The 27,319-nt window shown below is 48.6% G+C and overlaps 1 protein-coding gene across 1 annotated transcript in view; it reads left to right on the top strand.

The window, feature by feature from the left end:
• TBC1D31 (TBC1 domain family member 31) overlaps positions 1 to 27,319 on the top strand; it is an 88,651-nt gene that overhangs the window by 14,550 nt on the left and 46,782 nt on the right. Inside the window, exons 5-10 of the mRNA XM_056522717.1 lie at positions 44 to 222; positions 3,696 to 3,847; positions 4,065 to 4,224; positions 12,310 to 12,510; positions 13,000 to 13,191; positions 24,703 to 24,782. Coding sequence (XP_056378692.1) covers positions 44 to 222; positions 3,696 to 3,847; positions 4,065 to 4,224; positions 12,310 to 12,510; positions 13,000 to 13,191; positions 24,703 to 24,782 — 964 coding nt within the window. The remainder of the gene's footprint in view (positions 1 to 43; positions 223 to 3,695; positions 3,848 to 4,064; positions 4,225 to 12,309; positions 12,511 to 12,999; positions 13,192 to 24,702; positions 24,783 to 27,319) is intronic.

Below are 27,319 nucleotides of genomic sequence, written 5' to 3'. Positions count from 1 at the left end.
CGCAGTTCCACATCGTACTGATTGCCGTTGCTTTGGTTTTCAGACAACAAGGAGCTGGTGAGCTGGATGCGAGGACACGATTCTACCATCACGTCCATCTCCATACATGGGTCGGGCAGATACGCAGTCACCACCTCCAGCGAGACCGCTCAGCTCTGGGACTTGGATACCTTCCAGAGAAAAAGAAAGCTGAACGTTCGCCAGTCAGTAGGGATACAAAAGGTGAGTGCACAACACCTCTACACCACAGACATATTTACATATAATTACACAGACACTTATATATACAAGTAGTATCGGGGGACGTAATCTGTAACAGATAATTAAGGCTCAGATTAGCTGTGTGCTGTGTTCTCCGGGGACTCCCATGGCATCTAGGTGATGGGTGTTGTTTGTCACAGTCCAGCCCTGTGAGCAGATGTTAGATCAGTGGTTCCCAATCTTTTTCGGCTCGGGGCACCCCTCACCAAAAAAAAAGGAAAATTTTTTGCGGGGCACCCCTACCGAATAATATTTGACACGTGACAAAAAATGGCTAAAAAGAAGCAATACAGATCACCTATATATCTTTTAGCTATGTAGATTACAGTGCTGCTATACACAGGACTCACAGGTGATGTCTTTTTTGATCAGTCGTTCACTTTTCTTTTTCTTCTCCATCTGGCCCGGACAGTCATGATGGTTTCTTCCAGCCACAACTCTTTACCACAGAACCTGCAAAAACAAACAAACATATTAGATCCGCACTTTTCCAGCATCATCCCATCTTTTTCCCCACAAATACCTTCAGTTTCACACACACAGTGCCTCCAGCATCCCCCCAAATGCCTCCAACCTCTCTTCCCCACCCACACAATACTTCCAGCCTCCCCCCAAATGTCTCCAGCCCCCCTCTCACACACAATGCCTCCAGCCTTTCCCACACACAAATACCTCCAGCCTCTCACCCACCCCTATTGCCTCCAGACTCCCAGCCACCCACCACTATTGCCTCCAGCCAACCAACCACTTTACCGTTTTGCCTTCAGCCACCCACCCATGTTTCTTCCAGCCTCCCAGCGCCATTGCTTTCACTCCTTCTCCCGACATTGCTTCCATTTCCCCCCCACCCCTGCAGTGGCTGGGGGGTGAATGGAAGAAATGGATGGGGGGCATCCACCCTGCCACTGCTTCCATTCACCCCCCACAGCCACCCATCCTCCCTGTCACTGCCTCCATTCATCCCCACAGCCACCCACCCCTGCTTCCATTCATCCCCACTCTGCCCCTGCTTCCATTCACCCCACCACTGCTTCCATTCACCTCCCATCCCCTGCTTCTATTCACCCCCACCCTGACCCTGCTTGCATTCACTCCCCCATCTCCCCACCACTACTTCCATTCACTCCCCCATCCCCCCCCCCGCTTCTGCACCTGCTTCCATTCAGACCCATTCTCTTGCACCCAGTTTCATTAAAAATCCTGCTTTCATTCACCCACCTTGTCCCTGCTTCCATTAACCCCCACCCTGCCCATGCTTCAATTCACCCCACTGCTCCTGCTTCCATTTACCTCAACCCTTCCCTGCTTCCATTCACCCCACCTCTCCTGCCCCTGCTTTCTTTCAAACACCCCCACCCCTGCTTCCTTTCAAACACCCCCACCCCTGCTTCCTTTCAAACACCCCAGCCCCTGCTTCCATTCAAACACCCCCGCCCCTGCTTCCATTCAAACACCCCTGCCCCTGCTTCCATTCAAACACCCCTGCCCCTGCTTCCATTCAAACACCCCTGCCCCTGCTTCCATTCAAACACCCCCGCCCCTGCTTCCATTCAAACACCCCCGCCCCTGCTTCCATTCAAACACCCCCGCCCCTGCTTCCATTCAAACACCCCCGCCCCTGCTTCCATTCAAACACCCCCGCCCCTGCTTCCATTCAAACACCCCTGCCCCTGCTTCCATTCAAACACCCCCGCCCCTGCTTCCATTCAAACACCCCTGCCCCTGCTTCCATTCAAACACCCCTGCCCCTGCTTCCATTCAAACACCCCTGCCCCTGCTTCCATTCAAACACCCCCGCCCCTGCTTCCATTCAAACACCCCCGCCCCTGCTTCCATTCAAACACCCCCGCCCCTGCTTCCATTCAAACACCCCTGCCCCTGCTTCCATTCAAACACCCCCGCCCCTGCTTCCATTCAAACACCCCTGCCCCTGCTTCCATTCAAACACCCCCGCCCCTGCTTCCATTCAAATGGCACTCTCCATTACTACTGGGTCGCAGGGTTTCCCAGTGACACAATCAAAGACTGGGGCCCCCCTGTGCAATCAGCGCTGAAGTACAAATGGTGTATTTTACCTGCGCATTCCGACTCATATTCTATGTCCGAGTATGTGTGAAAATCACATGTAAAGCGAAGTTCACGTTGCAGAGAGGAGCTTCATAGTAGGAGAAAAAAACGGGCGCACCGCTATGGTATTTGTCACAACTGCGGACACTGTGATGATAAAATAATAATCAATTTGTCACACAGACGACGCATTTCGAGAGCCACCTGCTCTTTTTCAAGTCAGATAAGGCTCTCAAAATGTGTCGTCTGTGTCACAATAAACCGATTCTTTATTATTTAATCACTGTGTCCGCGGTTGTGACATATACCATAGCAGTTAGGAACTGTCCAGAGCAGCATAGGTTTGCAATGGGGATTTTCTCCTGCTCTGGACAGTTCCTGACATGGACAGAGATGTCAGCAGAGAGCACTATAGTCAAAAAGAAAGGAAATTCAGAAAGAAAACAACTTCCTCTAGAACATACAACAGCTGATAAGTACTGGAAGAATTAGGATTTTTAAATAGAAGTAATTTACAAATCTGTTTTCACATTCTGGCACCAGTTGATAAAAAAAAATAATAATACTGTTTTCCAGTGGGGTACCCCTTTTAAGGTTTTCTACTAAAGCAAAGAGAATTCTGTCGAGAATATTGCTGACCACAAAATAGATGGTCTGCAAGAAACTCTTCAACACCACAATACCCATTCTCTTCACTTATGGCCCATTGGAATGTTTTGGGGTGATTTTGTTTGGTAATAGGTTCCCTAGTTATAATGTGTATTATTATTCATTTGTTATGTAATTTAGAATTTTTTTTCCTACGTGTGCTAAAGAAAATACAACGTGGGCCAAAATTGCACCAAAAAAACCCCCACACAAATGCAAATAATAATAATTAAAAAAAATTTAAGATAATAATAATATAAATTTAAATACATTTAAATAAATGAGGGAAAAAACACATGGATTATTAAACCTACAACAAATACAACTCTACACTTGAAATCCCCCTGGGCTAAACCCGCAGCGCAAAACTCGCAAAAGATCTGCCCATCTAAATGCACCCTAAGAATAGAATTTCCCTCACTTTACTAAGCACTAGAGCAGTGGTCTTCAACCTGCGGACCTCCAGATGTTGCAAAACTACTTTGGCTGTCCGGGCATGCTGGGAGTTGTAGTTTTGCAACATCTGGAGGTCCGCAGGTTGAAGACTACTGCACTAGAGCAAGGTATGAGATTATTATTGTGATAAGATAATACTGTGTGAGCGCCACCTGCTGGATTCATGTTCACACTGCCAGTAACCATTTGTGTATTGTTTTTTTCTAAGTCATAATTCACTCTTACTGTGTGATTTCTTTTATTCCTTTTTTCCCCCCTTCCAGGTTTTTTTCATTCCATTAAGTAATACAATCCTGAGTTGCTTTAAAGACAATTCCATCTTCGCGTGGGAAAGTGATACCCTAACCTGCAAATACCAGCTGCCAGCTCCGGAGAGCGGACCCGTCTTTCAGTATAAAGCCTTTGCCATTACAAGGTATACTTCTTAGACTCATGTTCCCCAACCTTTGGCTCTACATCTGTTTGAAAATTACAACTCTCATCATTTCCTGACAGCCACAGGGAATTTGTAGATTTGCCAACAAGTTGGGGAACACTGTCGTAGACTGTGGGGGGAAAGAAATGAATTACATTTTTTTTAGAACCACATTTAGGCCATGTGTTTGATTTTCTTCTCTTTGTTTCTGCTGCAGGGATGGGAGGATGTTGGCAGCTGGAGGAAAATCCAACAACCTTCATTTGTGGTGCCTGAGCTCCAAACAGCTGTTCAGAATCGTCCAGATGCCCAGTACGGTGCGCAGTGTGCGCCAGCTGGAGTTCCTTCCTGATAACTTTGATGGGGGCTCCAGCCAGGTCAGTGACCCCATCTTGTTCTATGATGCAGATAGTATTTCAGGGCAGCTCTGCTCAGTCGGTGCCATTGGAGGACACAGAGACCGTGAGTATATCTTGCTGACACTAGGCATGCAAAAAGTAGTTGGCCCCTCCTGGCAGGATATACCGGATATACACGTTTAATCTAGATTACCCAAGAACTTCGGATCCTGATCCAGAAGTTTCTTTTCGCCGCTCTCGTCTTTAGCCCAAGGCTTTAAGCTCTCGTGCTGAATTTTACGCCTTGCTAGACATGGCTTGGAAGCATCCGGATAAACGGTTTCAAGGGACCAAGACGATCCAAGCTCAGTTTCCCTTCCCTCAGGATCTGATTTCCAAGTGGACGACGCCACCGGCAGTTGATCCTCTGGTTTTGCGTCTGTCCAAGTCAACTACTCTGCCTCTGCCGGATGCAGCTTCCTTTAAGGATCCAGCGGACAAGAAGATTGAGAACTTGGTGAAGTTTGCCTTTGAAGTGGCAGGTTTGTCCTTGTTACCTACCTACCTTTGCTTCCACTTGGGTATCCAAGGCCGTCTCAGTTTGGGCTTCTCAGCCGCGCCAAGGCATCCTATCCAGCGCTCCTTTGGAGGACTTGGCGGATCTCGCTCGTCAACTCTCTCAGGCCAGGGACTTCCTCTTTTCGGCTGCTTTGGAGTTCGCACGATGTGCAGCCTTTGCCTCAGGTAACTTGGTTGCGATTCATCGCCTCATCTGGCTGAAGGCGTGGGATGCAGATGCTGCTTTTAAAAAATCTTCTCAGGTTCTCGGCTTTTTGGGAAACGGCTAGATGAGATCATATCCAAAGTTACTGGAGGTAAAAGCTCTCTGCTGCAGAACAAAGCCGACTGCTCCGACCCCCGTCGGAAGACTCCTTCCTTTCGGTCCTTTGCACCGCGTCGTCCTCCCAAGCACGCAAAGCCCCTTCCTTCAAGGCACTTCCTTCCTGGAAACAAGACAACCGTGCTGGTGGTTTCTCAGCCAAGTCCAGTAACCGTAAGCCTCCCTCTTCCTGAAGGGACGCCCCAACCCGTATCCTCTTCTGGGGTGCGAGGACGTCTGTCTCTTTTCCGGGACATGTGGCTAGCACAGGTACAGGACTTATGAGTTCGGGACGTCATATCCGATGGTTACCGGATAGAGTTCGCTTCTTTTCTCCGGGAATGGTTCTTCCGATCCCATCCTCCTCGTTTCCCTTCTTTGGCGGCTGCCTTTCAGGTCGCTTTGAGTACCCTCCTTGCTCAGGGGTGATTGTTCCAGTTCCTCCAGAGGAGCATTTTTCGGGGGTTCTAATCATCTTTTGATCAAAGCTCCATCATGGTCCTAAAACTTAATTTCACTGTGCAGACTCTGTCCACCTGATCAACTGGGAAAAGTCCCACCTTTCTCCCACTCAGTCCCTTGTCTTTCTGGGTCTCCTTCTCGACACGGCGACTGCCCGATTTCGTCTTCAGCAGGACAATCGGCGCTCCCTGTCTGAGGATGTCCGCTAACTACGGCACCCCTCTCCTGTTCCGATTGGCTCCTGCATGGAGGTGTTGGACCAGATGGTTGTGGCCATTGAGGTGGTTCCTTTCGCCCAGTTCCGCTGTCTCCCTCTCCAGCTGGCCATCTTGGCCTAATGGGACAAGTTGCCGTCCACTCTGGATCGCCGGATTCTTCTGCCCCCCCCCCCCTCCTCCGTTCGTCGGTCTCTTTTTTTGGTGGCCCCACTCCACACCCCCCCCTTCTCCAGGGGCGGTCGTTTCTTCCCCTCTGCTGGTAGGTCGTCACGACCGATGCGAGTCTCCTGGGTTGGGGAGGTGTGTTTCAGGACCTGACGTTCCAGGGCCGCTGGTCCTTTCTGGAGATCCATTTTTTTTGCCTCCTCCATTGAGAGATCCTCCTTCAGGGTCGTCTCGTTTGAGTCCAATCGGACAACACCATGGCGGTGGCTTACATCAATCGCCAGGGTGGCACCACACGCAGCCGCTCAGCGATGGAGGAGGTCTCCAAGATTCTGCTCTGGGCCGAGACTCGAGCGCCTGCTCTCTCCGTGATTCACATTCCGGGTGTGGAGAATTGGGAAGTGGACTTCCTCAGCCACTCCTCCGTGCATCCGGGGGAGTGGTCTCTCCATCCGGAGGCGTTTGTGCAGATCTTCGCTCTTGGGGGGACCCCGTACGTGGATCTCTTCGCGTCTCACCTCAACAGACAGGTTCCCTGCTTTGTAGAAAAGTCACGTGACCCTCTGGCTCTGGCGATGGACGCACTCGTAATTCCATGGTCGTCCTTCAGTCTTCGCTACCTCTTTCCCCCTCTGCCTCTCCTGCCCAGGGTTCTGAGGAAACTCAAGGCAGAGGGCGTTCGACCCATTCTGGTGGCCCCCGACTGGCCCAGATGCTCGTGGCACGCCAACATAATTCAGCTGGTTGCCGACGTACCTCTGCGTCTTCCGGTTCGCGATCTGCTCTCCCAGGGTCCTCTCTGCCACCCCAATTTACTGTCACTGCATTTGACGACGTGGCGATTGAAACCGTGGTTCTGAGAGCTCAGGGGTTTTCTTCCGGGGTGATTCCCACCATGGTGCAGGCTCGTAAGCCTTCCTCCACTAGGATTTACCACCGCACTTGGCGGGCCTATTTCAGGTGGTGTGAGGCTCAGTCCGTCTCTCCGGTTTTCTTTTCCTTTCCGCACCTCCTTGCCTTCTTGCAGTCCGGTCTGGATCAATGTTTGGCACTCTGCTCCCTTAAAGGTCAAGTTTCGGCTATTTCTATTCTCTTTCAATGGCCTTTGGCTTCCAACCCTCACGTCCGCATCTTCCTGCAGGGCGTGGCCCATGCGGCTCCGCCGTACCGGTCTCCCACCTCTCCTTGGGATCTCAACCTGGTGCTCAAGGCTTTGAGGGATGCTCCATTTGAACCTCTTCGGAATGCTTTGCTTCGCTTTCTTTCCTGGAAGGTCACCTTCCTCATCACCATTACCTCCATTAGGAGGGTCTCTGAGCTGGCGGCTCTCTTGTCGCTCTCCCTTCTTGGTCCTTTACCAGGACAAGGTTGTTTTTCGTCCGCCTCCCTCCTTCTTGCCCAAGGTGGTCTCCTTTCACAGTGGTCTTCTTTCACGTTCTTCCTTCCTACTGTCCGGCTCCATCCAACGCCAAGGAGCGTTCCCTCCATTGTCTGGATGTTGTTTGCGCTGTCAGGATCTTTCCGTCACCTCCTCTTTCCGGCAGGGTGGCGCTTTCTTTGTGATTCCGAAGGGTCGTCGCAAGGGTCTTCCAGCTTCCAAGGCGACCATTTTGCGGTATGGGGAAGGTCCCGCTCTTTTGGGTGACTGCGCCTTCCACGCGTGGGTGCTACGCAATAGGGCTTCGGCCTTGCAAGTCTGCAAGGCGGCCGCTTGGTCCTCTGCCTGATTCTGTTTTGGGTATTTTTCCCACCCCGGGGATTCCTCTGGTACATCCCACGATCTCTGTGTGTCCCAATGGAGTCGACCGAGAAAAGTAGTTTTTTTTTGCTTACCGTAAAATCTCTTTCTCGGAGGATCCATTGGGGGACACAGCACCCACTCCTTTGTTCTGGTTACTATGGTTTGGCTTTTCTGTCTGAGGGGTTGTGTTCGGTTCTTGTTTTGTATAGTTCCCTCGGACACCTGCTGGGTTCCTTTTCTGTCAGTCCTCTCCTACTGCTTTGGGGCTAAACTAATTAGCTCAGAGTTAGTAGGTGGGCTATATTCTGCCAGGAGGGGCCGACTTCTTTTTGTATGCCTAGTGTCAACCTCCTATTGGCAGCAAGATATACCCACAGTCTCTGTGTCTCCTATGGATCTTCAGAGAAAGAGATTTTATGGTAAGCATTTAAAAAATCTACTTCATATTAGGGATCGACCGATATCGTTTTTATTAGGGCCGATACCGATAATCGGTGGAGGTTAGGGCCGATAGCCGATAACTTATACCGATATTCCGGTATAAGTTATCGGCTACTTATCCCCCCTCGACACCGCTGCAGGCCATTGATTTAAAGCGGGCGCTTTAAATCAATGCACTGCAGTGGCTTTTGCAGTGCCATAGGCCGCCACCGCCACCACCCGCTTCTCTCCCTTTTCAGGGTGGTCCGGGCCATCCATCCTTCCTGTAGTGTCCGGGGGCGTTCCGGGTGGAGGGTGAACCGGTCTGGGCTGTCCTTCTCCAGGGGGTCATCTTCTCCACTCCTGGCAGGCTCCGACCTGGTACGCTGCATAGACGCCGCTGCGCAGTGACGCCCGTGCGCAGCGACGCACCTGACGTCACGGCGTAGCGGCGTCTATGCAGCGTACTAGGCCGGAGCCTGCCCGGAGTGGAGAAGAGGACCCCCGGAGAAGGACAGCCCGGACCGGTTCACCCTCCACCCGGAATGGCGCCGGACACTACAGGAAGGAAGGATGGATGGCCCGGACCACCCCCATTACTGGTAAGTTTATTTTTTTATTGACTCGGAGGGTGGGGGAGGGGCCCGAGCGGTATGGCCAAAAATCCATACCAGTATACCGCCCAGCACTACGGTGGGGGGTGCGACGCGGTGAGACGGGGGGGGCGGTGCGGGGGGTGGGGAATTATCGGCTTATCGGCAAGGTAATTGCCAATACCGATAATGCCTAAAATCGTGATTATCGGCCGATTATATCGGCCATACCGATAATCGGTCGATCCCTACTTCATATATAATTACAGTAATACGTGTACTTAGCCCTTTATTACAGGTATCATACATAAATAATTACGGTACTACATGTACTTTACCCTTTATTACTGATACCTTACATATGTAATTACATTAATACATGTACTTGACCCTTTATTACTTATACCATACATATATCATTACGGTACTACATTAACTTGGCCTTTTATGACTGATAACTTACATATGTAATTACAGTATCACATGCATTTAGCTCTTTATTACTCATACCTTACATATGTAATTACGGTGCTATATTCATGTGGCCCTTTATCATTGTGTGCTCCGCTATAAGACTTTAGTTAAACATCACATGTGTGTGTATTTCTCGATCGGCTTTATTGGGGGACACAGACCATGGGTATTATGCTGCTGCCACTAGGAGGCTTGACACTACGCAACAAGAAAAGTCGGCCCCTCCCAGCAGGATATACCCTCCCACAGCAACCTGAGCTAATCAGTTTTAGCTTAGTGTCAGTAGGAGTTCTCCAGAACTGGTCGCTTATTTTTCTTATTTTTTAGTTTAGTTTATGTATAGTTAGAATTTTCTCTCCCTTTTATTTCTCTCTTTTTAGGTGGGGTCTCGGGGAACATAGCGTTCTGTTTCCCCATTTGTGAAGAAGGGGCACAGGCATCCCGTTATGCACTGTCAACCCCTTCTCGCCACCGGTCAGCACCTGGGGTTGTACCTGTGGGTCCAGGTCCACCTACCTTCCCTGCTCGTCTCGCTGTTTCAGCTTGGCATGATGCAGGTGTTTACTAGCTGACTGAAGACTTCATTAGGTAAGTTTTCTAAGGACAAGGTGAGTATTTCTCTCTCTTTCTTTTCAGGTTTCTAGCCCTTCTCGGGATTCTAAACCTCTGTAGCCCCCCTATTTGGAGCCCACTCCTCTGTATTCACTCCTGGGGACAGTCTCCTGCTCGGCCATTCAGCAGCATCCTTTAAGGACCCGGAGCACAAAAGGATTAAAAATCTGGGAGAATTTGCCTTTTGAAGCAGCAGGTTCATCTTTACTTTCTACCTTAGCTTCTGCTTGGTTGTCAAAAGACATTTCTGTCTGGGCTTCTCAACTCCGCCAGGACATTTTGTCCGGGGCCCCTTCGGAAGATTTGGCGGATCTTGCACTTCAACTCTCCAATGCCGGAGACTATGTGTGCTCTGCTTCTATGTAGCCGGCCCGTTGTACGGCTTTTGCCACAGGTAATCTGTCACTTCGTTTTATGTGGCTCAAGGCCTTTGACGATGATGCCGATTCCAAGAAATCTCTCACTGTGCTTCCTTTTACTAGGTCTCGACTTTTTGGAAAATGCCTGGATGAGATTATCTCAGAGGCAACTGGAGGTAAGAGCTCCTTATTACCACACAATAAGTCTCACTGTACCGACTCCCAAAGGAAGTCGACCTCCTTCCGGTCCTTGCTCGAGTAGGGCGACCAGACAGACACCCTCACAGGATAAGAAGGCTCCTTCTTTCAAGACCCGTGCTTCCTGGAAATCGGATAACCATTCCAGTTGGGCATCCGTAAGCCTCCCTCTGCCTGAAAGGACGCCCCCACCTGAAGAATTTGCTTGGGTGGAAGGGCGTTTGTCCCTTTTCTGGGACGTTTGTTCCACCCACGTGCAGGACTCTTGGGTCCGAGATGTCGTTTCCAACGGCTATCGGATCCAGTTTGCTTCTTTTCCAAGGGATCGCTTTTTTCGTTCTCGCACCCCCCCCCCCCCACCCGTTCCACTTTCTTTGCAGCGGCCTTTCGAGTCGCGCTTTGGACCCTTCTCGCTCAGGCAATGATCATCCCGGTTCCTCCCAAGGAGTGTTTTTCGGGCTTCTATTCGAACCTGTTTGTGGTTCCCAAGAAAGGGGGTTCCGTCCATCCAATCCTGGCCTGGATCTGAAGCTCCTCAACCATCGCCTTCTCCTACGTCATTTTCGTATGCAGTCTCTCTGTTCTGTAGTGGCATCCATGGATCAATGGGAGTTTCTGTCCTCGGTGGATATCCAAGACGCCTACCTTCATATCCCCATTTTTCCAGCACATCACCGATATCTCTGCTTCACAGTTCCAGAGGACCATTTTCCGTTTGTGGCCCTTCCCTTTCGGCTCTCTCATTCTCTTTCATCGTCCCCTGGCATCTAATCCTCACATCCGGACTTTTCTACAATGTGTGGCTCATGCGACCCAGCCTTACAGATCCCCTACTCCCCCTTGGGATCTAAATCTGGTTCTCAGTGGCCTGCAGGGTACTCCCATTTGAACCTCTCTGGGATGTTTTTCTTTGTCTCCTTTCCTGGAAAGTGGCCTTCCTCATTGCGGTCACTTCTATTAGGAGGGTTTTGGAACTGGCAGCTCTCTCCAGCCGCTCTCCCTACCTGGTCTTACACCAGGACAAGGTTGTTTTTCGTCTGGTTCTGTCCTTTTTTACCTAAGGTGGTAGCCGCCTTTCACCTAAATGAGGACATCGTCCTTCCTCTTTTTGTCCTGCTCCGTCTCATCCCAGGGAACGTTTGCTCCATAGGCTTGATGTAGTACGGTCTGTTCGAATTTACCTCTCAGTCACTTCCTTTTGCCAGTGTGACTCTTTCTGCTTACGGGAGGGGAGGGTCATCGTAAGGGGCTTCCTGCTTCGAAGGCAACCATTTCACGGTGGATCAGTTCTGCCATTTCGGAAGCTTACCGCTGCTAGGGGAAGACTCCTCCTTTCAGGGTCTCAGCTTATTCCACTCGTTCTGTCGCGGCCTCCTGGGCTCTCCGCATCAGGGCTTCAGCCTTGCAAATTTGAAAGGCGGCCTCCTGGTCGTCTTTACACACTTTTACGAAATTCTAACAGGTACATACCTTTGCATCTGCTGATGATAGTCTGGGTCGCAAGGTGTTGCGGGCAGCTGAGGTCCAGCCTTCCACCTAAGTTAAAAAAAACTTTTACCCACCCAGAGGACTGCTTTGGTACGTCCCACGGTCTGTATCCCCAATGGAGCCGATCGAGAAAAGTAGATTTTTTTTATGCTTACCATAAAATCTCTTTCTCGGAGGAACCATTGGGGGACACAACACCCACCCATTTATTCTTGGGTTCCTGGCTAAGTTACCTGTCCGAGGGCGTTTTCAATTAATTTTTATTCTGTGGTTTCCTCCGACAGTTAGTTTTTTTTTTTCTTTTACTTGTCGGTCCTCTCCTACTGCTCTGGGACTAATCTGATTAGCTCAGGTGCCTGTGGGAGGGTATACCCTGCTGGGAGGGGCCGACTTTTCTTCTTGCCTAGTGTCAAGCCTCCTAGTGGCAGCAGCATGTACCCATGGTCTGTGTCCACCAATGGATCCTCTGAGAAAGAGATTTTACGGTATGCATAAACAAATCTACTTTTTTTAGGTTCTAGGCGTCCTCAGTCAAGATGGGATAATGAGATTTATCAATATTGAGACGTGTAAACTTGTGTTTGACATTGGAAGCCATGATGACGGCATAGTGACATCATCTGTAAGTCCCAATGGTCGATACATCGCCAGCATCATGGAAAACGGCAGCATAAACCTTTACAGCGTCCAAGCGTTGACCAAAGAACTCAATAAGGTAAGGATCAATCTCTTTCCTAAAAGGTAGTGTTTCCAACCAGTGTGCCTCCAGTTGTTGCAAAACTGCAACTCCCAGCATGTCTGATCTCTGGGGCCACCACGGATGGCAAGAATGGGGTTCTTGGGATCCTATAGGGTAGAGATTCCCAACCAGAATGCCTCAAGTTGATGCAAAACTACAACTTCCAGCATGACCGGACAGCCTTTGGCTGTCCGGCCATACTGGGAGTTGTAGTTTTGCAACAGTTGGAGGCACACTGGTTGGGAAACACTGATATAATCCAATTCCTCCACAACAGAACTTTTAACATGTAAACTAAACCGCAGAATCCCATTGAAATCTATGGGAGGCTGCTGCAAGCGTAATCCGCATGGACTATCCGTAGTGTGAACGAGCCCAAAAAATCTTTGCCCCGAGATCGTCATTTCTTTTACCTCTAGAGCCGCAATTACTAATCTAATCTCTATGCCATGTTCTTTATTTCAGCCACCACCTCCACTAGTAAAGGTTGTGGATTTAACAAAAGACAAGGATCTTACCGCTAATAGGTCCGGGCCAACGACCGAGAAAGTGAACGTTTCCACTGGACGCCCCTGTAGGCCTTGGAAGTCCAAGCAAGAAGTAGTGAAGACAAAATATCTTCAGCCCGATGAGTGTAACACGTCTGATAACAAAGAGGTGCGTCGTCTTATTAAATGTTTTTATCTGTAGGTTTGTTTTGTCCCGCTTATACTGTTACATAAAGTTTATTAACCCCTTAACCCCTTCAGGACGGAGCCCATTGTGGCATTAAGGACCGGAGCGTTTTTTGCACATCTGACCACTGTCACTTTAAACATTAATAACTCTGGGATGCTTTTAGTTATCATTCTGATTCCGAGATTGTTTTTTCGTGACATATTCTACTTTAACATAGTGGTAAATTTTTGTCGATACTTGCATCATTTCTTGGTGAAAAATCCGTAAATTTGATGAAAAATTTGAAAATTTTGCATTTTTCTAACTTTGAAGCTCTCTGCTTGTAAGGAAAATGGATATTACGAATACATTTTTTTTTGGTTCACATATACAATATGTCTACTTTATGTTTGCATCATAAAAGTGACGAGTTTTTACTTTTGGAAGACACCAGAGGGCTTCAAAGTTCAGCAGCAATTTTCCGATTTTTCACAAAATTTTCAAACTCAGTATTTTTCAGGGACCAGTTCAGGTTTGAAGTGGATTTGAAGGGTCTTCATATTAGAAATACCCCATAAATGACCCCATTATAAAAACTACACCCTCCAAAGTATTCAAAATGACATTCAGTCAGCGTTTTAACCCTTTTAGGTGTTTCACAGGAATAGAAGCAAAGTGAAGGAGAAAATTCACAATCTTCATTTTTTACACTCACATGTTCTTGCAGACCCAATTTTTGAATTTTTACAAGGGGTAAAAGGACAAAATTTTTACTTGTATTTGTAGCCCAATTTCTCTTGAGTAAGCACATACCTCATATGTCTATGTAAAGTGTTCGGCGGGCGCAGTAGAGGGCTCAGAAGGGAAGGAGCGACAAGGGGATTTTGGAGAGTACGTTTTTCTGAAATGGTTTTTGGGGGGCATGTTACCTTTAGGAAGCCCTTATGGTGCCAGAACAGCAAAAAAAAAACACATGGCATACCATTTTGGAAACTAGACCCCTCGGGGAATGTAACATGGGATAAAGTGAACCTTAATACCCCACAGGTGTTTCACGACTTTTGCAAATGTAAAAAAAAAAAAAAAATTTTTACCTAAAATGCTTGTTTTCCCAAAAATTTTTTATTTTTAAAAAGGGTAATAGCAGAAAATACCCCTAAAAATTTGAAGCCCAATTTCTCCCGATTCAGAAAACACCCCATATGGGGGTGAAAAGTGCTCTGCTGGCGCACTACAGGTCTCGGAAGAGAAGGAGTCACATTTGGCTTTTATGAACGCAAATTTTTCTCTGGGGGCATGCCGCATTTAGGAAGCCCCTATGGTGCCAGGACAGCAAAAAACCCCCCACATGGCATACCATTTTGGAAACTAGACCCCTCGGGGAACGTAACAAGGCGTTAAGTGAACCTTTATACCCCACAGGTGTTTCACGACTTTTGCATATGTAAAAAAAAAAATTTTTTTTTTTACCTAAAATGCTTGTTTTCCCAAAAATTTTACATTTTTAAAAAGGGTAAAAGCAGAAAATACCCCCCAAAATTTGTAACACAATTTCTCCCGAGTACGGCGATACCCCATATGTGACCCTAAACTGTTGCCTTGAAATACGACATGGCTCCAAAGTGAGTGCGCCATGCGCATTTGAGGCCTAAATTAGGGATTGCATAGGGGTGGACATAGGGGTATTCTACGCCAGTGATTCCCAAACAGGGTGCCTCCAGCTGTTGCAAAACTCCCAGCATGCCTGGACAGTCAACGGCTGTCCGACAATACTGGGAGTTGTTTTGCAACAGCTGGAGGCTCCGTTCTGGAAACAGTGGCGTACCAGACGTTTTTCATTTTTATTGGGTAGGGGTATGTGTATATGTAGTGTTTTTTACTTTTTATTTTATTTTTTGTGTTAGTGTAGTGTAGTGTTTTTAGGGTACAGTCACACGGACGGGGGTTCACAGTAGTTTCTCGCTGGCAATTTGAGCTGCAGCAGAAAGTTTGCGGCAGCTCAAACTTGCAGCCAGATACTTACTGTAATCCTCCGCCCATGTGAGTGTACCCTGTACGTTCACATTGGGGGGGACATCCAGCTGTTGCATAACTACAACTCCCAGCATGCCCGTTGGCTGTCGGTGACTGCTGAGAGTTGCAGTTTTGCAACAGCTGTAGGCACACTGGTTATGTATCACTGAGTTTGTGACCTAACTCAGTGTTTCACAACCAGTGTGCCTCCAGCTGTTGCAAAACTACAACTCCCAGCATGTACGGTGCATGGTGTACGGTGACTGCTGAGAGTTGTAGTTTGCAACAGCTGGAGGCACACCGGTCGTGAAACACTGAGTTAGGTAAAAAAAAACTCTGAGTTTCACAACCAGTGTGCCTTCAGCTGTTGCAAAACTACAACTCTCAGCAGTCACCGACAGCCAACGGGCATGCTGGGAGTTGTAGTTATGCAACCAGCAGATGCACCACTACAACTCCCAGCATGCACTTTAGCTGTTTGTGCAAGCTGGGAGTTGTAGTTATACAACAGCTGAAGGTACACTTTTCCATAGAAAGAATGTGCCTCCAGCTGTTGCAAAACCAGAAGTCCCAGCATGCCCATAAGGGAATGCTGGGAGTTGTGGTGGTCTGCCTCCTGCTGTTGCATAACTACAGCTCCCAGCATGCCCTTTTTGCATGCTGGGAGCTGTTGCTAAGCAACAGCAGGAGGCTGTCACTCACCTCCAACGATCCTCGCCGCACAGGTCAGTCCCTCGTCGTCTCCGCCGCCGCAGCTGCTCCTGGGTCCCCGATCCCAACAGGGGCGCCGGGGATCGGGGTCCCCAGCACCCGGGGTGCACGTCCCGCACCCGCTCACGTCCTCCAGAAGAGGGGCGGAGCGGGTGCGGGAGTGACACCCGCAGCAGGCGCCCTGATTGGTCGGCCGGTAATCCGGACGACGAATCAGGGCGATCGTGAGGTGGCACCAGTGCCACCTCACCCCTGCAGGCTCTGGCTGTTCGGGGCCGTCAGAGACGGCCCCGAACAGCCAGTAATTCCGGGTCACCGGGTCACTGGAGACCCGATTGACCCGGAATCGCCGCAGATCGCTGGACTGAATTGTCCAGCGATCTGCGGCGATCGCCAACATGGGGGGACATAATGACCCCCCTGGGCGATATGCCGGGATGCCTGCTGAACGATTTCAGCAGGCATCCGGCTCCGGTCCCCAACCGGCTAGCGGTGGGGGCCGGAATTCCCACGGGCGTATGGATACGCCCTCGGTCCTTAAGGACTCGGGATGCAGGGCGTATCCATACGCCCTATGTCCTGAAGAGGTTAAAGGAGTTATGTGCTGCAGGACAACTTATCTCCTATCCAAAGGATAGGGAATAAGTGTCTGACCGCTGGAACCACTCTGTGATTTTCACTCCGTGCAAGGAGAACGCTGTATCTCCGCCTCTCCCTTAGAGAAACATGAAGGGGGCGCGTCGGCCTCAGCTTACTGCCATGGCTGACACAGATCCTTGCAGAGAGCTGGGGCGCCATGCAGGAGATCAGGGGAGGTCTCAACGGATGGACCCACTTGGATCAGACACTTATACCCTGTTCTTTGGATAGGGGATACGTTTTCATGCAGTGTGTGTGTGTGTGTGTGTATGTATGTGTGTATATATATATATATATATATATATATATATACATACATACACACACAGTCAGGGCCGTAAATGTTGGCACCCCTGAAATTTTTCAAGAAAATGAAGTATTTCTCACAGAAAAGGATTGCAGTGACACATGTTTGGCTATACACATGTTTATTCCCTTTGTGTATATTGGAACTAAACCAAAAAAGGGAGGAAAAAAAGCAAATTGGACACGATGTCACACCAAACTCCAAAAATGGGCTGGACAAAATTATTTGCACCCTTTCCAAATTGGGGAAAAATAAGATTGTTTCAAGCATGCGATGCTCCTTTAAACTCACCCGGGGCAAATAACAGGGGTGGACAATATAAAAATCACACCTGAAAGCAGATAAAAAGGAGAGAGGTTCACTTTGCATTGTGTGTCACACTAAGCATGTACAACAGAAAGAGGAGAAGAGAACTGTCTGAAGACTTGAGAACCAAAATTGTGGAAAAATATCAACAATCTCAAGGTTACAAGTCCATCTCCAGAGATCTAGATTTGGCTTTGTCCACAGGGCGCAACATTATCAGGAAGTTCGCAACCCATGGCACTGTAGCTAATCTCCCTGGGCGTGGATGGAAGAAAAAAGTTGATGAAAGGTGTCAATGCAGGATAGTCCGGATGGGGGATAAGCAGCCCCAAACAAGTTCTAAAGATAGTTCGCGCTGACACTGATGCTCCCTGAGCCTGCAGGACAGCTTGAATATCTGTCAAGATTTAAATGAAATGAAACTCTTTGGCAGAACACCCAAAAGGACCCCACTGCTGACACAGAGACATAAAAGCAAGACTACATTTTGCCAAAATTCTTCTGGGAAACGTCTTGTGGACAGATGAGACAAAGATAGAGCTTTTTGGTAAAGCACATCATTCTACTCTTTACTGAAAACAGAATGAGGCCTACAAAGAAAAGAACACAGTACCTACAGTGAAATATGGGGGAGGTTCAATGATGTCTTGGGGTTGTTTTGCTGCCTCTGGCACTGGGTGCCTTGAAAATGTACAAGGCATCATTAAATCTGAGGATTACCAATGGATTTTGCGTCGCACTGTACAGCCCAGTTTCAGAAAGCTGGGTTTGTGTCCAAGATCTTGGGTCTTCCAGCAGGACAATGACCCCAAACATACGTCAAAAAGCCCCCAGAAATGGATGGCAACAAAGTGCTGGAGAGTTCTGAAGTGGCAGCAATGAGTCCAGATTTAAATCCCATTGAACACCTGTGAAGAGACCCTAAAATTGCTGTTGGGAAAAGGCGCCTTCCAATAAGAGAGACCTGGAGCAGTTTGTAAAGGAAGACTGGTCCAACATTCCGGCTGAGAGGTGTAAGAAGCTTATTGATGGTTATAGGAAGCAACTGATTTCAGTTATTTTTTTCCAAAGGGTGTGCAACCAAATATTAAGTTAAGGGTGCCAATAATTTTGTCAAGCCCATTTTTGGGGTTTGGTGTAACATTATGTCCAACTTTTTTTTGTTTAGTTCCAATACACACAAAGGGAATAAACATGTGTATAGCAAAACATGTGTTACTGCAATCCTTTTCTGTGAGAAATACATAATTTTCTAGAAAAATTTCAGGGGTGCCAACATTTACGTCCATGACTGTGTGTGTGTGTGTGTGTGTGTGTGTGTAAATATATATATATATATATATATATATATATATATATATATATATATATACACACACACACACTTATAGTTTTTCTATTATTGTACTCTTCAAAAAAAATGCTATTTTCTTTTCTTTTAACAAAAATGGTATTCATAAAATTGTCCTAGTCTGACCCCTATAACTTTTTTTATTTTTCCCTTTACAGAACTGTGTTAGGGCTAATTTTTGTTCTGTGATCTGTAGTTTTTATTTTTTTTATGGGACTTTTTAATCACAATTTTTGTATTTTCTGATATTTGATGTGATAAAAAAAATTAGTATTTTGGGTGTTTGGTATTTTTTATGCTTATGCTGTTTACCTGCAGCATCATAAACATAAAACTTCAAATATGTAATTTGTTTTTAGTTAATTTCATTTATTTATAAATTTTTTGTAAAATGCGAAGATAAGGGTGATTTTATTTTTTTTTATTAGGGGAGGGGGTTTTATATAATTTTAGAGACTTTTTTTTTTTTTTACACTTTTTAAGTCCCCACTGTTTAAGGACTTTTATATGCAATTTTCTCTATCGGCTCCATTGGGGGACACAGACCATGGGTATATGCTGCTGTCTCTAGGAGGCTTGACACTATGGCAACAAGAAAAGTCGGCTCCTCCCAGCAGGGTATACCCGCCTTCAGGCACCTGAGGTAATCAGTTTTAGCTTGGTGTCTAAGGAGGTAGGCACTGGTCTGGAGTTCTCTCCAGACCAGGTCCTATGTTTTATTATTTTCCTAGATTTAGGGATGTTAGTTTTTTTTATTCCGTTTTCTTTCCTGTTTTCAGGTGGGGACTCAGGAACTGCGGTTCACTGTTTCCCCATTGCGATTGAGGGGGCAGACATCTGGGATGTACTGTTAACCCCCTCTCGCCAACGGTCAGCCCCTGGGATTTTTCCCCCTTATTTCCTTATGGGCGGATTTGCAACCTCTGGAGACCCTCAGTTTTTGGCCCACTTTTACTGAGGGGTTGGCTTGACCGGGGTTATTCTTTATTACTGGGGTGAGCAGTGAAATGTGTGAGGCACAGTTTATCTCACTTGGCCACTTATATGCACTGGCCACTTATGTGTGGGGCACAGTTTATTGCACACCTATGTGTGGGACACTGTTATTAATGCGGCTCCCTTCGGCAGCCGCGCCGTAACTTTTTATTCTCTGCGGCTGCACATTGCGCCCGTCTTACTTTCACTTTCATCAGCGGCGGCTGCCGGCAGTGTCTTCACCCGTTCCGTTCCCCGCGAGCGCATAAGCGCTCGGAGCAAGGGAGCGGGCGCCATTAATATTTCTCTTTGTTCTTCGGCGGCCCGCTGCGCTTTAGCTCCGCCCACCAGGGCCGCTGGAGCTTCTGCATGGCGCGAACTGGCCACCAATTAGCGCTGTGCGCGCACATATGGGTGGCAGGGGCCAGTCAGTCAGGGGCCCCTGCTCTTAGCACGCCCCTCTCTTGCCATTGGCCGGCAGTCTCTCTTCTCTGACTGACCTAGAGCGGAGTTTTTCTCACAGTAGCTGCCCTGGGGACACAGACTTGGGTGAGATAGTTAGTTATTTTTTACCATGTCCGTACCCAGAACTGTTCTTCCCTCTATACAGTTAACGGGAGTGTTAGCCACTCATTACATCTGTAAAAGTTGTAACTCAAATGTCTGGTTCTGCTGACTTGTTCTGCCTGCTCCACTGCTCCTCCAGACCCCCCCTGCTATTCTACCCCGGTTGTCTTCCAGACCCGGTGGGTTCGGCCGGCCCCCCAGCTTGGGTTCCCTCCCTCTCCCAGTCTATACGACTTGGCTCAGGTCTCCCCTTATGTGGTGACTGCCTTGGAGAGGCCTTCCCTACCCGCCCTCCAGAGGGTCCCGCTCTACCCCTATACTGACGCTATCGCAGTGTCATAGGGATGTTTTTCATCTTACTCATTCCCTGAGTCTTCTGGCAGGCACGGGCGCTCCCCTCGCAGGCTTCGCCCCGTTACTCCATCCTGTAGCAAGCGTCGCTCCCCTAGAGGACGCTCCCATGGTCGCCACTCTAGCTCTCCAGACCCGCATACCAGGTCCGTCTCCCTCTCTTCCAGGGCCACCTCGCACGTTCCCATTCACCTGCTGAACTTGTGGATGAGGTTTCTGATTTGGCCTCCGACTCACTGGACCGCACGGATATGCCTGATGTGGTGTACTCATTGGTTTCGGCCATAAGAGACACCTTCCAGCTAAAGGACCCAGGAACTTCGGACGTGGTCCAGAAGTTTCCTCTCATTGTGCCCGACCTCTTCCAGGGCTGCCTCACCTCGTTCCCATTCACCTGGAGAATTTGTGGATGAGGTTTCTGATTCGGCCTCCGACTCAGAGGAATGCATGGATGCCTGATGTGATGTACTCTTTGGTTTCGGCCATAAGAGACACCTTCCATCTAAAGGACCCAGGAACTTCGGTCGTGGCTCCAGAAGTCTCCTTTCTTTGTGCCCGACCAGTACCCAAGACTTTCGGCTCTCACGCTGAATTTTACACCCTGCTGGTATCCGCCTGGAGGCACCCTGACAAGAAGTTTCAGGAAACTAAGAAGGTTCAAGCGCGGTTTCCCTTCGCCAAGGACCTCATTGCTCGGTCCTCCTCTCCAACTGTAAATCTGCCGGTCTCCCGCCTCTCTAAGGTGCCTACCCGGCCTTTGGCTGATGCGGCTACCTTCAAGGATACAGCGGACATGAAGGTGGAGACTTTGGCAAACTTTGCCTTGAGACAGCAGGTTCTTCGGCCTGGGTGTCAAGGGCCCTTTCAGTATGGTCTCCCATCTCCGCCAGGGTAGTCTTCAAGATCCCTCTGGAGGATTTATTTAATCTAGCTCTCCGATGCTCCGCAGCTCTCCATTTCGGTCTGACCACTTCTCCGCAGACCTTTACCAAAGTCCTGGTGCCTGTGATAGCCCTTTTACAGACAACTTGGATGACCTCCTGATCAGAGTTCCAGCCAGGGCCCAGATCCTGGAGAGTCTTAGTCTCAACCTCCAGACCTTGTCTCACTTCAGTTGGATGGTCTATCGAGACAAGTCCAACCGCTCCCCTGGGGCTCCAGTTCGACGCAGCCTCTGCCCGCTTTCGACTCCGCCGACCAATCGACTGACTCTTATCAAGAGTCCGATGACTTTGGCACCCTGCTCCAGTTTCCATTCGCATTTGCATGGATGTCCTGGATCGGTTAGCGGCGGCCGTGCCATTTGCCCAGTTTCATCACTGACCTATTCAACTGGTGATTCTCTTCCGGTGGGACAGGTCTCCATTATCTCTTGACCGCAAGATCGTTCTCTCTCGACAGTCTTGTCAGTCCCTCTTATTGTGGCTTCGTTCCCCCCCCCCTGCTTTTTCGGGGGCGTACCTTCCTGTCCCTCCCTGCCAGTCTGTCGGGCTGAGGAGGTGTTTTCAAGGACCGGTCAGTCTGGGGCCTTGGTCCCCCGAGAAGCCTTTTTCCCCTTCAACATGTTGGGGCATAGGGCAATTCTTTCTTTGCTTGCTTCTTGGGAATTTCCCTTCTGGGCGGAACTCAGGTTTCCGGCCATCTCAGCGATCTTCATTCTGGGCGTCTATGGGATGTGGTCTTTCTCAGCCGGTCCTCGGCCGTCCAAGGCGAGTGGTCCCTACATCCGGAGGTGTTTGCAGTGATCTGCAACCTCTGGGGCGCTCCAGGCGTGGACCTCTGCACATCCCGCCACAACCAAAGCTTTCCTCTCTCTTGGTCGAGCTTGGTCCTGCCTTATCTGTTTATTGGTCGGGCTTTGCCCTACCATATCTGTTTCCTCCCCTTCCTCTCTTTTCAAGGTCCTGAGGAAACTCATAGCAGAGGGCGTTCCCGCCATTCTCGTGGCCCAGACTGGCCCCGGCGGGCATGGTTCGTCGTCGTGGTCAGGCTCCTGAACGACTTACCGCTGCACCTTCCCTATCGTCCAGACCTCCAATATCAGGTCTCCTGTGCCACCCCTATTACCGTCTCTGCCTTTGACGGCGTGGCGCTTGAGACAGTGGTTCTGAGGATCTGCGGTTTCTCTTCCCAAGTGGTTCGCACCAGGTGGAGGGCTCACAAGCCTTCCTCTGCAAAGATTTACCACCATACCTGGCGGTCTTATTTCTGTTGGTATGAAACTCAGCCTTTTTCTCCGGTCGTGGTTGGCTTTCAGCTCCCTTAGGGGTCAAAGGTTCGGCCTTTCCATTATTTTTCAACGTCCTCTGTAGTTCAATTATCATGTCCGAACCTAGTTCAGGGAGTGGCACATGCTGTCCCTCCTTATCAGTCCCCTTTTTTCCCTTGGAACTTGCACTTGGTCTTAGATGTCCTGCAAAGCCCCCCTTTTGAGCCTCTCGGGGACATTTCTCTTCGCCTCCTTACCCGGAAGGTGGCATTCCTTATTGCTCTTACCTCTGTTAGGAGGGTTCAGAGCTGGCAGCTTTTTCCTGCCGTTCTCCCTTCCTGGTGGTATACCAGGACAAGTTGTTTTCAGTCCAGGTCCGTCCTTCTTACCTGAGATGGTTTTCATTTTTTTCATCTCAATGGGGACATCATCCTTTTGTCCGGCCCCTTTCTCATCCCTGGGAGACTTGGTTGTGGTGAGGGCTGTTCGGACTTGTCTCTCAGTCTCTTTCCTTTCGGCAGTGTGACTCCCTTTTTTGTTTTTCCGGAAGGTCGTCGTACAGGACAACCTGCTTCTATGGCCACCATTTTTCGGTGGATCCGGTCTGCTATTTCGGAAGCTTACCGCTGCAAAGGGAAGATCCCACCCTTCAGGGTTTTGGCTCATTCCAGCCGTTTTTCGGGGCATCCTGGGCACTCGGCTACGTGACTTTGGCCTCGCAGCTCTGTAAAGCGTCCACGTGGTCGTCTACCAGATTCATACCTTTGCATCAGCTGATGCTCCTCTGGGCCGTAAGGCGTTGCAGGCGGTGGTGGTCCAGCTGTCCACCTGACTGATTTCCTTACCCACCCAAGGGACGGCTTTGGTACGTCCCATGGTCTGTGTCCCCCAATGGAGCCGATAGAGAAAAGATTTTTATGCTTACCGTAAAATCCCTTTCTCAAAGGATCCATTGGGGGACACTTCTCCCACCCTTTTTCTGGTGTTCCTTTTTCAGTTTTCTGTCTGAGGGTGTGTTCAGTTACCATTTCTTCTAGTTGCTCGGACAGTTTGTGGTTTTTCTCTTGACTTGTTGGTCTTCTCCTATTGCTCTGGGACTAAAACTGATTACCTCAGGTGCCTGTGGGCGGGTATACCCTGCTGGGAGGAGCCGACTTTTCTTGTTGCCATAGTGTCAAGCCTCCTAGAGACAGCAGCATATACCCATGGTCTGTGTCCCCCAATGGATCCTTCGAGAAAGAGATTTTACAGTAAGCATAAAAATCTCCTTATTAGATTGCATTCACTGTATAATTCTATGCCTAAGCCAGGCTGCATCTGTGAGTAAGCGGCAGGTAAGGGAACCCTAATCAGCCATTTTAGCTTATCGTACCCCTGCAGGGATCATGTCGCGGGGGTACGATAAGCTCGACTGAGTTACCGGCAAGCTTTACCTTAGTTTTAGATGCTGTGATTGGCATTAATCATGACAACTAAAGGGTTAATGATGGACATTGGTAGGATTGCCACTGCCTGTCATTTGCAGTGAGTGTCTGGCTACTAATGGTTTAGCATCATCACAGTTTTATAGCTCAGAATAGAAAAGTGTTACCTCAGTGTATTAAAGGGGTTATCCAGGAAAAAACTTATATATATATATATATATATATATATATATATATATATATATATATATCTCAACTGGCTCCAGAAAGTTAAACATATTTGTATATTACTTCTATAAAAAAAAAAATCGTAATCCTTTCAGTACTTATGAGCTGCTGAAGTTGAGTTGTTCTTTTCTGTCTAAGTGCTCTCTGATGACACCTGTCTCGGAAACTGTCCAGAGTAGAAGCAAATCCCCATAGCAAACCTCTTCTACTCTGTGCAGTTCCCGAGACAAGCAGAGATGTCAGCAGAGAGTGCTGTTGCCAGACAGAAAAGAACAACTCAACTTCAGCAGCTGATAATTATTGGAAGGATTAAGATTTTTTAATAGAAGTCATTTACAAATCTTTTAAACTTTCTGGAGCCAGTTGATATAAAATTGTTTTTATTTTTCCTCGAATACCCCTTTAATGTCAGTAAAATGTTTATCTGCAGAATGAGTTACCGAGCGGGCTGAGCAAGCAGCGGCTTAGAGCTATCCTGAAGGGGTTCGGAGAATATCCAGCAAAATACAGGTAAGCATTTCAGGGCCTGTAATGTTCTTGTTGTCATCATTCCTTTTCTGAATTTACTTTTCTTAGGGTACGTTCACATGCTTATAACTTGCAGTGTGGTGTTTTGCTGAGAGTTTCGCTACCATTCACTTCAATGGGTCCACCGGCAATCTGAAAATCTGCCACTATTGCAGATTTTCTGTGGACCCATTAACTGTGGACCCATAAACTGTTCCGAACGCTGGTGCCGGGAGCTAGTGATGTCATAGCCCCACCCCCTTATTATGTCACACCACGCCCCCTCAATGCAAGTCTGTGGGAGGGGTCGTGACGGCAGTCACGCCCCCTCCCATAGACTTGCATTGAGGGGGCACGGTGTGACATCATGAGGGGGGCGGGGGCTATGACATCATGAGCTCCTAGTTCCAAATGCTGAGCAGCGGCGTACCCCTTCTCACAGCGGGAAACTGCTGCAAGTTACAAGTGTGTGAACATACCTTTAGGCTGGGTGTCTAATTGATCCAAAGCCAGACGTGGAATAAGGGGGTAGTAGAAGTATAAATCATTGCTTTATATTTCCGATACCTTTTGAACCCACTCTTAGTTATGGCTCAAAAACTGCAATGGCAGATATCTTAAAACTGCCAAGTGGAAACTCAGTATTAAAGGAGTATTCCAAGTCATATTTTTATTTTAAGCATTTGATCAGCTGGGTACATAACATAAAAGAAAAATCTTTTCTGTACCCGTTTCACACTGATTATTCTGTTTGGGGTCTTGATGTGCACTGCCTGCTTAGCCAATCAGCGGTCACAGTGCTGCCTCAGCTGCTGACTGGTGAGCAGTACACATGCCGGCCGCAAACAGGACCCGCTCAGGGGGAATGGTGGCAGCATGGGGCGCAAGGAAGGTAAGTATAAGGTTTTTTTATGTTCACTTTTCAACTTTTTATTTTCCTATTATAGTGTTTCACTTGTAGATGAGAACATTGGTAGGAAGGGACTGCTGACTGTGATCTGACCTTATGGTCAAGTAATGGAGAAAGGTGAGGGGGCAGAAATAACAAGTAGACATTGACACTCACATCCTTAAACAGTTACATGAAGGGAGTTTCTGGCAGTGTGAGACCAGTATGTTAAAGGGGTATGTTGGAGGGAAAAAAATTATACGGAAAAATTTTCCAAATTTTCAAATCAACTGGTGCCAGTTGAAAGTTACTTCTATTTAAAAAGCCTAATCCTTCCAGTACTTATCATCTGCTGAATGCTCCTGAGGAGGTTGTGTAGTTCTTTCCAGTGTGACCACAGTGCTCTCTGCTGCCACCTCTGTCCATTTCAGGAACTGTCCAGAGCAGGAGAGGTTTGCTACAGTTGAAACGGTGAACTAATTGGTTGCGGCCATAAGAGACACCTTTCACTTAGAGGACCCAGGATCTTCAGACGTGACTCCTAAAGTATCCTTTCATCGTGCTAAACTGGCACCTCAAAGGTTCAGCTCTCACGCTGAATTTGACACCCTTCTGGAATCTGCATGGAAACATCCAGACAAGAGGTTCCCGGGAATGAAGAAGGTTCAGGTGCATTATCCATTCGACATGGACCTTGTCTCTAAGGTGGTTACCCCTCCCTCGGTGGATCCATCAATTTCCCGCCTCTCTAAGGCTACTACACTGCCGCTGGCAGATGCGGCTGCTTTCAAGGACTCGACGGACAAGAAGGTGGAGTCCTTAGCCAAGTTTGCCTCTGAAGCAGCAGGCCCTTCTCTACTTCCCACCTTCGCCTCGGCTTGGGTGTCCAAAGCCCTATCAATGTGGTGCTCAAAACTCCGTCAGGGTATCCAGGCGGGATCCCCCCCAGAGGATCTGTCTGCTTTGGTTCTCCAATGCTCTAAAGCTGGGGAATTTCTGTGCACCGCTTCCATGCAGTCAGCCTGTTGTGCTGCCTTTGCTGTGGGTCACATGGCAGCCCTCTGCCGTTCCATGTGGCTTAAGGTTTGGGATGCGGATGCCGCTTCCAAAAGGTCTCTCACCGAGCTTCCTTTTACTGGTGCCCGTCTTTTTGGCAAGCGCCTTGACGAGATTATCTCTGAGGCGACGGGGGTAAGAGTTCCTTGTTGCCTCAAAATAAAGCTCGCTCTACTTCCCAGAGGAAGTCCTCTTCCTTTCGGATTTTTGGCCCCAATAAGGGGTCGGAGCAGGCGCCTTCGGGGGACAAGAAGGCTCCCTCATTCAGTCTTGGAAGTCGGACACCAACCATTCGGGCAACCACAAACCCACTTCCGCATGAAGTGATGCCCCCACCCGCAGATTTTTCTCGGGTGGGAGGTAGTCTCTTATTTTTTCGAGACATCTGGACCACACTCATTCAGGACTCTTGGGGCAGGGACGTGGTGTCCAACGGATACCGAATCCAGTTTGCTTCCCTCCCGAGGGATCGTTTTTTTCAGTCCCGGGCTCCCCAGTCTCCTTCTCTGGCGAAGCAGTTTCAAGAGGCTCTCCGGTCCCTGCTTCTCCAGGGAGTTATTGTCCCCATCCCTTCAAGGGAACGTTTTCGGGGTTT

Source organism: Hyla sarda, chromosome 5, assembly GCF_029499605.1.
Source record: "Hyla sarda isolate aHylSar1 chromosome 5, aHylSar1.hap1, whole genome shotgun sequence".
Classification (NCBI taxonomy): Eukaryota; Metazoa; Chordata; class Amphibia; order Anura; family Hylidae; genus Hyla; species Hyla sarda.
Note: the sequence above shows the minus strand (reverse complement) of the source record. Positions and strands in the feature narration are given on the sequence as shown.